General features: G+C 30.4%; 1 protein-coding gene across 2 annotated transcripts; it reads right to left on the bottom strand.

The window, feature by feature from the left end:
• Positions 1–8,006: 8,006 nt before the first annotated feature.
• LOC107405731 (spermidine synthase 1) lies at positions 8,007–12,889 on the bottom strand. 2 transcript variants are annotated; one of them, XM_048473485.1, is made up of 10 exons: positions 12,760–12,889; positions 12,289–12,638; positions 10,826–10,902; positions 10,503–10,625; positions 10,102–10,206; positions 9,783–9,855; positions 9,530–9,601; positions 9,189–9,384; positions 8,824–8,953; positions 8,007–8,343 (listed from the first exon to the last, which is right to left on the bottom strand). In XM_048473485.1, the coding sequence occupies exons 2-10, from the start codon at positions 12,611–12,613 to the stop codon at positions 8,275–8,277; spliced, it is 1,170 nt and encodes a 389-aa protein (XP_048329442.1). In that variant the 5' UTR covers positions 12,614–12,638; positions 12,760–12,889; the 3' UTR covers positions 8,007–8,274. The 2 variants fall into 2 exon arrangements, with proteins under 2 accessions (XP_048329442.1, XP_060670616.1); XM_060814633.1 differs by lacking the exon at positions 10,102–10,206.
• Between the last annotated feature and the right edge of the window lie 1,633 nt (positions 12,890–14,522).

Below are 14,522 nucleotides of genomic sequence, written 5' to 3'. Positions count from 1 at the left end.
ACGAGTAGCCTCATAATACGCCATATACTCTGCCTCCATAGTCGAGGATGCTGTCACTAACTGTTTGGTACTGCGCTAAGATACAGCACCTCCTACCATGATAAATATATACCCAGTGGTAGATTTCTTATCATCCACATAGCCTTTATAATCTGCATCACTATAACCAACTACATCAAGGGAGTTGGTACGTCGATATGTCAACATATGATCTTTAGTACTCTGAAGATACCTAAAGACCTTCTTAACTGCTTGGTAATGAATAGGACCAGGATTGCTCATAAATCTACCAAGGACACCCACAACAAAAGCTATATCAGGCCGTGTACATACTTGAGCGTACATCAAACTACCCACTGCTGAAGAATAGCAAACATTTCTCATCGCCATCCTTTCTTTATCATTCTTGGGACATTGATCCTTAGAAAATCTTTTACCATTTGTGATCGGTACACTTCTAGGAGAACAATTATGCATATCGAATCTCTTAAGGATTCTATCAATATAGGCTCTTTGAGACAATTGCAATACATAATTAGTCCTATCTCGAACAATCTTGATGCCCAAAACAAAAAAAGCCTCTGCAAGATCTTTCATATCAAAATGGTTGCACAATATCTGCTTTGTCTCAGCCAACAGGTCAGTGTCATTAGTAGCCAGAAGTGTGTCATCAACATACAACACCAGAAATATAAAACTGCTCCCACTGACCTTTATATATATGCATCTATCAACAACATTCTCCTTAAAGTCATTTTGGATGACAACCTCATCAAACTTAAGATATCATTGCCTCGAAGCTTGCTTAAGACCATAAATTGACTTCTTAAGCTTACAAACCAAATTACCATTCCCTGTTTACTAGAAGCCAACTGGTTGAACCATATACACATCTTCAAATAAATCACCATTCAGAAAAGCAGTTCTGACATCCATCTGATGCAACTCTAGGTTATAATGAGCCACAATTGCCATAATGATTCTAAAAGAATTCTTTGTGGATACAGGAGAGAATGTCTCTGTGTAATCAATTCCTTCCTTCTGGCTAAACTCTTTGGCTACAAGTCTAGCCTTATACCTCTCTACTTGACCATTAGAGTCTCTTTTAGTCTTAAAAACCCATTTGCATCCTATAGGCTTGCTATCCGATGGTAACTCAACCAAATCCCAAACACCATTTGATGCCATGGATTTCATTTCATCTTCCATTGCATCCAACCAAAAATTTGAGTGCGAACTGCTTATAGCTTCCTCATAAGTGACTGGATGTGAATCATCACTTATGTCAAAATCATGCTCCTGCAAGTAAACCTCATAGTCATCAGGAATAGCTGACCTCCTAGTCCTTTGTGACATTCTCAAAGGCACATCAGCATCTACAATAGCTGGGATATTCTGCTCCTCAATGATGGGTTCATCCTGATCAATTACTGGTTCATCAACTACTGGATTAATAATATCTTTATCAGGAATTACAACACTAGGAATGAATACATTTTCTTCTCTAAATTGAGGCTCCCTTGGACTATTACTATCATCAAACTCAAAATCATCTTCAAAATAAATAGCCCTGTCTGATTCAACAATTCTTGTGGTGTGAGATGGACAAAAAATCTTGAACCCCTATATCCTATACAATAGCCAACAAAATACCCACTTATAGTTTTAGGATCCAATTTTTTAACTTGGGGATTATAAATCCTTATTTTAGTTTTGCAACCCCATACTCAAAAATGATGCAAATTAGGCTTTCTCCCTGACCACAACTCAAAAGGAGTCTTAGGAACAGATTTACTTGCAACTTGATTCAAAATATAAGCAGCCGTCCTTAAAGCCTCTCCCCACAAGTAATCTGGCAAGCTAGAATTTGCCAACATAGATTGCACCATGTCCTACAAAGTGCGATTTCTTCTTTCAACTATGCCATTTTGCTGAGGTATACCAGGCATTGTATATTGCCCATCAATACCACACTCACGTAAATAAATTGCGAATAGCCCTGGGTTCCGTCCAGTCTCATCATATCTGCCATAAAATTCACCACCTTTATCAGACCTCGTAGTATTTATCTTCTTATTCTTTTGAAGCTCCATCTTTATCCTAAACTCCTTAAAAGCAACTAAAGAATCTGACTTCTCACGGATAAGATCAACATGTCCATAACGAGAAAAATCATCAATAAAGGTAATAAAATACCTATAACCACCAAAAGCAGTTGGAGTGAAAGGTCCACATACATCAGTATGGATTAATTCCAAAACATCTCCACACCTTACTATCTTATCCTTTCTAACCTTGGAAGTTAGCTTTCTTTTCACACATTCTACATAAGTTGACAGATCGGAGAAATCAAAATTAGCAAGTATTCCATCCTTCACTAACCTTTCCATCCTATGCCTAGAAATATGTCCCAAACGCTTATGCCACAACATTGAGGAATTATCATTAACTCTTGGACGTTTAGAAGCAATAATAGGGGCAACAACAGAATTAATAGAAGAATTGAGATCATTATTAAATAAATCAAGTCTATATAAATTGTCACATAAAGTTCCAAAACCAACAACTTTATCATCCTTATACATCTCAAGTTTATTATTTCCAAACAAAAACTAAAACCTTGACTATCCAAAAGTGAAATAGATAACAAATTCCTCCTAATTGAGGGTACATATGAAATTTCTTGTAATTCTAAAACATATCCAGTGGTAAACTTCAACTTGATTGCTCCCATGATATCCACCTTCACTCTTGAGTTATCTACCATATAAACATGCTGCTCAAGATTGGTTGGCCTCCTTTGCCTTATCATCCCCTGCAATGAATTAGTAACATAAATTGTTGCTCCAGTATCAAACCACCAAATATTCATAGGCACATTAATAATATTGGTCTCAATCATTAAAATATTATCTTTCTTCTCTTGTTTTCCCTTTAAATTCCAACACTATCTTCTTGTGTCCAACTTTATTGCAGTAGCCACACCTTTCATTGAAGTACTCTTTCCTTTCTCCTATCTAATAAGCATCATCATACTTAGTATTATTTAAAAGGTCCAAATAATAATGCTTCTCATTCATATCAAACTTGATAAATTTCTTTCCTATCTCCTCAAGAAGTTCCTTTGCTATATCAACCTTAGGAATACAAGCATATATAGCTTCATCTATATAATTCTCCATCATCATCATGCAGCACTTATTAGAATGCTTTCAATCCTCATAAAGCTTCCTAATTACTACACTACTATCATTAGTTGGTATCTTGGGTGAATCTATCTCCAAAGGTAAATCCAATTTCATAAATGTTAAATTCATAACTAAGGTCTTTTTCCACTTCTGATAATTTATCACATCTAATTTCATCATGGCAGTCATAGGCAGAACATTCGGGGTGCTACTAATTGTGAAAATAGTAAGCACAATAAAACATTTAATATATATAAAACAATAACTATTTTCCAGCCCCTTAACACAAAACATAAAATATCAATATCGCTAGGGTTTTTGTAGCACTAAAGATACCCTTTCGCGGGGCAGGGACGGTCAACCAAATAACCACAATTAAATGCATTGAACTGAATCACCGACAGGGTAACTCAGAACCTGCGATACATGGCATTTAATTAACTTCCACTACCATTCCAGGCGTCATACAAAGCAACTAAAACCACTGATAGGGTAGTTTAGTTACCCGTATAGACCCTGATTTAATAAGTGGGAGAAAATAACATATTGACAATTTCATGAAATAGGTAAATATAAAACATCCCATTCACTATGCCAACATATATTACATTGGTATACATAATGCAAACAAAATAAGTCTCACGACAGGTGAGTACTTAAAATTCTATACCACTATACCAACTAGGCACAAAGCCTCTTTAGGGAAAGCTAACACAATCCAATTCACCAAGTATAAATATTTAATTTAATTCAAACAAATTGGAATAGAATAATTAAACAAATAAATAAATAAACAATAAATAAATAACATTTTTTTTTAATAATATTGAACAATAGATAAATAAATAAGCATACAAACAAATAAATAAAACAATATATATATATACACTTTATTTTATTATTATTATTAATTTTTTTTGAAATTTCGGCTGTTGACGTCAGCAAGGGGATGCTGACATCAGCTTTCTCCTTCCTTCAGCCGGGTTGCACGTCGACCCGGTTTTCTGGTTAACGGGTCGCCCGACCCGCCTGACAAACCCACCTATTAAACACAATTCTTCTCCTTTCGGTGTGGGCAACAACTTTAAAGTATCAATTTGGATAAAGAAGAGCTTAAAACAAACACCCAAACTTAAGATTATAATCGGCGAAAATTCAAAAAATAAACAACCATGGAATCATAAGAAATTCCAAAAAATTTTGAGCAAAATAGGTGCCTTTTGATTCATCTCCTCTTGAGAAAGTTTTGCCCCAAATCAATTTGGTTCAAAAACGCAGAAAAATAAACACCCAAGACAAGAATTATTTCGGCCAAACTCAAACAAACACCCATGTAATTCCAAGAAAATTGCAGAAATTTTTTTTTGTATTTTTTGGGGAAAATTAGTCCCGTTGTTGTCATCTCATTGTTGGCATCAATTTTGGCCAAAAATTAACCAAAAAATAATTCACAAATCCAGGTTGCATTCGGCCACAGTTTTCTCCAATATTTTTTTTTATTATTTTTTTAAGGCTTTTTCAGGTCCAGTTCGAGATTTTAAACAATACAAAACACATCGAAAAACAATTTTCCACCATGCCCAGGTCTTAATTCGAACTAAAACAAAGTTTACATATTTTGCACAAATTTGATTTAAAAAAAAACGATTACCACTAGTTTCGCAATCACAATTTTTTTTTTTTTATTGTTTTACAAATAACAATTGGGCATGTATTATGTTTCTTCACACATCAAGATTATAGCTTCACAGATCCATGCACGCAGAAAGAAAATTAACATAAAGAACACATATTTGAATCCCACATATTATTCAATGGCCACATACAATTCAATCCGATCATTATAGATACAACGAAGACTAATCACAAAGAAATTTATTATGTATATTAACCACGCTCTGATACCAATTGTTAGAATTTTACGGATTTAAATATAAATAATAAATTTCATAAATCATAAATTATTAGCCTCTAACCGCGGCCATTGATAAATTAAATCTTTAATCCTGTAAAATAGAAAACAATGTTAAGTAGTACCTACGGACATACTACTCTCAAACTACTCTTAGATCTCTAAAAATCCTAATATCAAAATACCGTATGACCTATATTTGTTTGCTTGCCCTAGACCTTTTATAGTTTCTGCAAGTCACACTTACCCATTAATTTTAATACACACAAAATACTAATAATTTAATAATATAATAATACTAGAAAAAATATGGGTAAGTCAATGGGTTTATAAAGAGAGTTGGTTCTCCAGTTCAATGGGCCAACTGGAATCTTATAGAGAGTGTGTGACCAAGGACCCTACAACAAAATATTAAAATAAATCAGTCCCATTAATGGCATAAATAGACCCTGTAAGTGAATAATTGATTATACTAAGTTCACAATTATTAATTTATTTAACAGGTCAACCATATTATGTAGCTATCAGCAGCATCCTTTGTTTAATAGCATTAAAGATTTTCTTGTTTGAGAATTCTTATGAATAAAAAATCGCAATTTTCTATGCATTTACTAAGATCTCGAGACAAGGAGGAAAAGCTCATATAGACATGGTGGACCTTACTTTGCTTGTTATATAACTTTCAAAATATACGTGATCTTTCGAAATTTCAAAAATCATTTATAATTTTTACAATTAATTAAGCCTCAAATGAGTAGGAAGAAGAACTTTTAATTGTAATTAAGAACTTAATTAAGTGATACTTATTTTATGGAATATATATTTGATCTCCTGATTTATCAATATCTATATGATCTCCTGAAAGAACTGTCTCCAATTTATATTGGAAAATATAGATATAGTAGTCACTTCTTAATTGCATTATTTAAAAAAAAAAATATTTAATAAGGTGTTAACATTAATCCTTGCTACATTGTCATGTCTCATGGGATAAAATGGAAGTTGATATATGATACCCAAGGGGAGGCCATCATGGAATATACATGAGAAATTGGCACATTTAACAAAAGCCCTGAACAGCCAAAAAGTCAAAAAGACAAAAATTAAACAACACATTCAAAGGATTTGAAAACGCAAAAGATCAATTAATTGAAGAAACCTTAATTAGTCTTTGTGAATCAGACATCGTCAAATCACTACAAGTAGCTGCACATTGATTTTGCTTGTTCTTTGAAAACAACTTCATTTTAAGCCCATTGTTTTTTTTCAACTAACCAATTTAGGAGAGTTTGAACATTATGAATTAGTTGACTATAATGAGTTTTGAACAAACCCAACTTTACTTCATCCATAGAGATTCTAAAAACAAAAAGAGATTTACATATGTGTGTGTACTTGATAAAAGATAAAAATTTACCCAAATGCCGATGTTTCCTTTTTGTCCATTTTCAAATTCACACAAGGAACTCCTAATCATTTTATTTGCCTTTCTTCCATCCAAAATGCTTTACTTTTATTTTTTATTTTACTCTAATCTCTAATGACCATATCTAGTGTGAAATAAGCATGTATCACATCATAATCAATAAAAAGAGAACATATATATATGATTAATATACATTGGATGGATATAGTCTCACCCTGACTGGATTAACTTTATGACCAAACTATATATTTATTAATAAGTTTTAGACTGTGTATACACATGTATATGAAAATATTCCTTTCGTTCTCAAGAGAATAAATTAGTTGAACAACCTTTTCTGGTTTTGCCAATGTGAGTATGACGATCAGCTCTCCAACCTTTTTCAAATATATTCCTATTGTAGTTTGTTGGTAGTCAAGCTCATGATTACAGCAATAATTTCTCATAACCCCAGAATATTACAGCTAATAAATTTGGAACTAAGTTTGGTATAGATATATTCATCGTTTATATATACATATTTTTATGTATATATTTTGCAATCATGTGGCTTCATCATGGAGTCGGTTTAGTTTGTCTTTCATGGAAGGGGATTTTCCATATCAAATTAATTAATATTATTTTTTTGGATTAAACTTTGCTATTTTCACCTATAGGGTTTTGTAATTTAAACAATTTTTAATTCATCAATTGAGATCTTAATTTTTCAAATTGTTACAATTTAGACCTTAATTATTTGACTTGTTGCTATAAGGTTTAACTATCTTCTAAGTGATTAGTATTAAATTGTGTTAATTTTCATACTAGAATATGTTAAAATATAAAATAATAAAATTATTTTCAAAATTTTGCATTTTGGTACCTTTAATTTTTTTTCTTCTAAAAGTTGGCATAAACTATTTAAACTGTATCAAATTTTAAATAATAAAATACTAAAATTGTAGATCTTTAAAACTAGTTTTATAATTTTGTATTTTAATATTTTCTCGAGTAAAATTTAATGGAATTTAATAGGTCACATGAGTTGGATGGTACGCTTTATTAATTAAAAGTCCGAAAGGGATAAATTGCAACAAAATTAAAAAATTAATCATTTAAATTGTTGAGTTGAAAAGTTAATAACCTAAATTGCAAAAATTCTGCAAGTAGATTGTATCAAAATATAATTAACCCCCACTTTTTTAGCCTATAACTTGTTCGCTTAGTGGCATCCAGATCAGTTTGCTTTGTGCACAAGAAATATTTCTATTAAGCAGGATATTCTTATTGGATGAGTACCGCAACTTTGTGGAATATGAATAGTACAACTTACATATATAATATGAATAACTTGATGAAGTAACTTTGTATTAAACTTAATTGAATTTTTATCAAGAGTACTTAATAATATTGTTCTCGACAGATAAGAGAAACCAAAACATAACACAATTATAAGAGAAAAAGTGCTTACTGAATAAATTGGCAAACATGGACACGTAAATTAGACAAAGTTTGAATTTATTATTATTTCAAAGCAAACCAACTTCGAAAGTGATTAAATTGTGCATATATATAATGAAACAAATTATGGAGTCCAATCCTTTTAAGAGTTGCAATCAAAAACACAATGATGATGTTTGGGTTTGGAAAAGATTTTGTTGGAGTAAGTGTGTATGGTGGCAAACATTGCTAATCATATATGAATATCTTCTAGATGAACATATATATATAATCCCTTTGCTGTCTGAGTTGTGCATCTACCAACTTCTTCATTCACTTACTTTCGAGTCAATCACCTTCTTTGCAAAAGATGGCAAACAAAATGCAGCCGAGTGCATCTGATATATTGACAAAAAAGAAAAGTCATCAAATATATATACATATTAATCTGTGTTTCATTAGATTGATCTCATATTATTAAACCAAAAATCTATCATATCAATATTTTAACTTAAAATTAGATCAACAAAGCAAATACAAACAAATCTAAGGATTGTGATAGTAGTCTTTAGTTTGACACTATTTTGTGGATCTGATAAGAGATTGGTTGTATGTAAATAGCTAATCTCTTAGTAGGAACCCTGATAGATTTTGGTGTCGACGATCACATTATACATGTTATGCATGGGACCTTTTTCTTCCTAGAACATATTTTATGATGTGAGTTTTCCCCCACAATATATTGCGTGATACAAATCTGTATCAGTTCCCATAAGATGAGAGATAGATTGTATGTAAATATATATATATATATATATATGTATATAAAATAATCTTAGGTAAATAGTTTTAAATTTAGAGGAAATATATATGATCACCTCAGAGTTATAGAACTTCAAGGGTGTTTTTGCTACACCATGTGTCTCATTAGGATCAATTGGGTTAATCGGATATTTGAACTCCACAGATGGCCCCTCCTTAGAGCAAAGCAAGAAACCAATTACCCCACTGAAATATTTAAAATAATAATCAATAACAAAAAATATATACATATATATAAAAGAAAATAAAAACGAAATATGTAATATTAGTTTTACCTTGTAAAATTGTTTATAATACGATATTTTGAGTTTATATGGATACATATACATATATATATATATATGAGTGAAATAAAGAGGGGGGGGGGGGGGGGGTTGTGTGTGAGAGAGAGAGAGAGAGAGAGAGAGATGAGAATTCATGCCTTGGATAAGCAGGAACAATAGTCCATGCATATCGAACAGAGCCTTTGAAAATTTGGTGATATTTTGATAAAAGTTGTTCAATATTTAGGGATTGGAACCATATGCTCTCTGCTTGAATACAAAGGACTCCACCTGGCCGAAGAGCTTTTGCCACCAACCCAAAGAACGGAGTTCGGTGAAGTTCATCATCAGACCCTGAATTGTATATATACACATTTGTATGTGTATGCTTTAATTAGAGTGTGTATATATATATATATATATATACTGAAAACAGAAATTGGATTTAAAACTAGAGGTAATTAATTATATAATTATAGATAATGAAGAAGATATATACTAATGGGTTCAAAGGCATCCACAATTATAGCATCATAGGTTCCTCCTGGAACAGACTTCAAAAACGCATTTCCTGCCATGTGTGTATTTCCATTAATATATACACATATAAATATATAGGAATGTGTCTAACTTGGGACAAGCCAATGGAAAACTACTTACTTTTAGAAAATAATTGCAAATTTAAATTTCTCTTCTCCAATATATATATATATATATAAATATTATCTGCAGATAAAAAGTAGACTTGTTACCATCTTTAACATGAAGTGTTACGCGAGAGTCTTCATATCCAACAGCAATATCAGGAAAAAATTCCTTATAAACCTGAAAATTAAAATGACAAATTAATACCATTTATTTATATATATGTAATTTTAATGATGAGAATAAACGTCCATATTATGATGAGGATCAGCAATTTCTAAGTAAAAAAAAGATTGGTCTTTTAGAAAAGGAAAATCTATGTAATTGGATGTGGACCCCATCATAATAGCATGGGCGTCCACACTCATTATATATCTGATCTCTAAATAAATGTTGGTACATGTATGTTTATAATCACTAGCTCACATCAATTAGCATAGTGTCTATTTCGCAGATATCAATTTGGTGGACAGTAGAGTGACGTGAAATTTCCCTTAAGATACCACCATCTCCTCCTCCAATCAATAACACCTGATCAATGACAATACAAGATCTCCATGATCATCACTAAGAGCAATATTTGCCAAATTCTTCATGATGGGAAAAAAAAATCATGATGGAATTGGAAAATGAAGACATCCCAAAAAGTACTTACTTGCTCAAGCTAACTTCTTCAGTATTAATTTTATCTTATAATAACAATATATATATATATATATATATATATATTATATATATATATTTATATATAAATAATTTGAGGTTGAAATGGAATGAATATTATATAATATAAATATAGGGATGAGATAGAGAACTAGATAGAAAACCTTTTTTGGATTTGGAATGGAGCAAAGAGGAAGGTGGGTAATCATTTCTTGGTAAGCACACTCATCCTTTTCAGTAAGTTGAAGTGCTCCATCCAGCACAAATACCTTCCCATATGCTTGTGACTGCCAATTAATAAGGGTCAGCATGTTTATTATTACCGTTATTAATTTTTTTGCATTCACCATAAGCTAACTCATACACTATAATCATATGTTACATTGAACATAATCTATATATTTTATATTATAAATAGATTATGTACATTGATTGTATATAATTATATGTTTGAAGGAAATTAAATATTCGGACTGATTGTACATACCTGAAATACCATCATACTTTGGTACTCGGACTTTCCCTGAAATAACATCTTTTCGACCTTCAAAAAGTGTGCTTGCCCTGCAAGATATATTCATATCAAGTATACTGTATACATAGGATTAGTACCCATTTCAAAGCAAAGTTATGTATAACAACCAACCTTCTACCAAGTGATATTGAGCCAGCGGTAAATTTTTTACTCCCACATTATGAGATTGTGGGTATGAGACACACCCTCCTCTTTTTGAGAATGAAAATTATTATACATAACAATTTTCTATATGGATGTTCTAGATTGTTAATTTTATGATAGGATAAAAGACTATCAAGGTTCAATATGTTGTATTTTATTCTAATTAGATTGGTGGTTAACTGTTTGAGTATTAATTAAAATGCAATGCTTTCGAAAATATATAGCCTAAATTGCTCCCTATTAAATTATTTTTTTTTTTTTGAAACAGCAACAAATAAAAACTAAAGAATCTAAATTACAATAAATTATGTTTTAATATTGTTTAAATATAATGAAATTGTTAATAACTATTAGCCAAAAAATCTAATTTGGATCCAAGAACAGATTGGAGTTTAGAAACCTAAATTGTAACATTTTAAATTTTAATTTAAAAAATACAAAATTTTCAAATTATAAAAATACTAAAGTGTAATTAAGTCATAATTTTATATTTACAACCCTGAAAACTTTGCGTGCAAATGGTAGGAGCAGAAGAAGCCAAAACATTGTTTAGCAATTTCCATAATAATTAAAGTAAACTCCAAAAAGCACCATATTCTATGCCTTTGATCTATGAATATATATAAACGTGAGACATGTGTACTTTTCTTTCCTGGTTGACTATGTGTCTCTCACGTGCTTAGAAAAAAACAAAGTAGCCCCTAAATTGAAATAATCACAAGAAATTAAAATAAGCAACAAACAATATTAATAATACATATACTGGTAAAAATGAAGTTTTGTCCAAAATCATCGTCTTACCCTTTTGTGAACAAATATGTGCATGCTATAGTATCTATGATAGTTTGCAAGTCTTTTCTCATATATTAACAAGAGATTGCAGAACATAGTATATAAATATATATCTAAGCCTATGTTGAAGCAAGAGTACTTATATATAGTAATTAACTTCATGCTCCATAAAAATCCAAGGGAAATGAAATTAAAAAAAAAAAAAAATGATCATTAGGGCATGCATGCAGCAGAGAGGTATAGATCTCATGTATCCCTTTATTGTTATTATTATCATTAGCAAAAGAGAAATTTCCATTATATATAGTAGAAGCTTATGGGTGAATATAGATACAAGGTAAAAAGTAAACAATAAGCCAAGTCAGTATGAAAATCCCCATATGTATCTCAACTATAACATATGACCAAGCCCAGATTCAATCATAACATTAATATGAACATGAATCAAACATGTATGATATTCTGATCAAAAAACCCACCTGGCCATATCGGACAATGCTCGGAAAACCATCCGGAAATTTCAGGATGAACAATACTATGATGATGATCATCATCATCATCAGCAGCAGCTTTAGCAGCCTCTTTACAAGTAGTTTTTGCAGTATTCGTTTCAGTTCCAGCAGGGACGGCCATGGCTGCAGGTAGTAGTACTGAAGAAGAGAACAACCTGTTTTCACCAATATTGTTACCATTATTACTAACCTGCAGATGAAAAACCCCATCTTCTTTTGGAAATTTGAGATGCAAATCCTTAGAGAATGCAGCAGAGATTATGCCAGAGGTACTAGTACTCCTCCTTTCCATGAGTTTCACCAGCCCCGGCAGCTACCTGTGAAACTAATATATGTCACTGCTTGGAGATGATTATATATATAGATATATCTATATGCATATATAGCTAGCGTGCATAGAGAAAATAAAGGTGTACTAAATGGTAGAAACTTTCTTACTGGGGCCAAATATTGAAGACTTTGTGGGATTCTCTTCTGATTTATGATTTTGTTCACACTGTGATGTTTTTTTTTTTTCTGTGTGAGTTTGATGATATGTGATGAGATTGTATGTGGTACAACTATCTCCTGAAAAACTGACAAGTTCAATTTGATATGGTTGCATTTTTTATAGATGGACAAGAAGTAATTCTCTCCCAGGAAATTACTTTTCCCTTTTTTTAAAAAAAAAAATGATGGTAGGTGAGGCATCTAGACATCAAAATTTGAATTTATTATGTGTTAAATTACTAGTTTCTCCTTTTTTTTAATTAAAATATTACAATTTTAAATTTTATATGAAGTTTAACGACAAAGATTCATTTAAATTTTTTTTTTATATATATAGTAAGTTCTTCCCATTTACTGTTAAGAATTGGAACATTTTAATGGTAAAATCATTATGAACTCTTTAAATTATCTAGTTTGAAATTAATGCTAAGATTGAAAATGTATTATTGACCATATAAATTTGCTAAAAGAGCAAAAGAAATCATATATGAACTTAAAATTCAAACCCCTTCATTCTACATAAGAAAATAATAATTTTTGATAATAATGCTATAATTATCAAATTTATTCATCAAATAATATAGAAAATAATATAATAATAGTTAATTATGTTATTTTTTTATTTATTTATCCATATTTATATGCATTGTATAACCCTAATGATAATTTATATATAATCTCTTTTTCAGTTATAAAAATAAAAGAAGAAGGATCTGTTTCTAAGTTCTAAAAGCAAAAGAAGAAGGATCTGTTTCTAAGTTCTAAAAGCAAAAGAAGAAAATTCTCATTAAAAATACAAAAAGAAGAATAAGGGGAAAAAAAAGGTTATGAATTTATTCAATTAATTAATTTTGTGGGCGCTGCCGACTTGAAAACTTTTGAATATATGGTCTAAATGCAAAGCATAATGTGAAAACTAATTAACTGCTAAAGGTTTTACTTGATTACAGTAAAAGAACCTTTATTTTCTTCTCCCTCTTAAATTTTCCCGAGAAGATTAACCAGAGAGAAAAAATAACCTTTTACTTTTAGTGTCGGATGAAAATCTTATTTGGCTCACAAGTTGTACTTTTATTTGCTTTTTTAGATGAAATTTTATGAGCATCTTACTGTAATAAGTTTAAACTAATTTTATTATTAATTTTTAAAATAAGGTGATTCAAACTTAGATTATTATTAAAAAATATTTTTTACCACTTCACAGACAATTTAAACTAATTTAATTAAAACTCATATTTTAATACAAAATTTCAGTCTTTTAAACTAGCTTTTTACTTTTCATAGCCATCTTAGAATTAGATTACTATTAAAAAAATAATTTTTACCACAACACAGACAATTTAAACTAATTTAATTAAAAGTCATATTTTAATACAAAATTTCAGTCTTGTAAACTAGCTTTCTACTTTTCATAGCCATCTTAGAATTAGATTATTTTTAAAAAAATAATTTTTACCGCTACACAGATAATTTAAACTAATTTATTTAAAAATCATATTTTAATACAAAATTTCAGTCTTGTAAAATAGCTTTCTTAGAAAAGAAGCCAATTACAATAACAATTTTTTAAAAAATAATAATAATGATAATAACAATAATCTAATTAAAAAAAAATTCTTGCACTTATAAATTAGGTGGGACCCATGCATTCCACGTGGATCCCATCTATGGTTTCCATTTTTTCCTTGAAGCAAACTAAAAATAAATAAATA

This window comes from Ziziphus jujuba, chromosome 2 (assembly GCF_031755915.1).
Source record: "Ziziphus jujuba cultivar Dongzao chromosome 2, ASM3175591v1".
Taxonomy (NCBI): domain Eukaryota; kingdom Viridiplantae; phylum Streptophyta; class Magnoliopsida; order Rosales; family Rhamnaceae; genus Ziziphus; species Ziziphus jujuba.
This window is presented reverse-complemented; position numbering and strand designations above follow the sequence as displayed.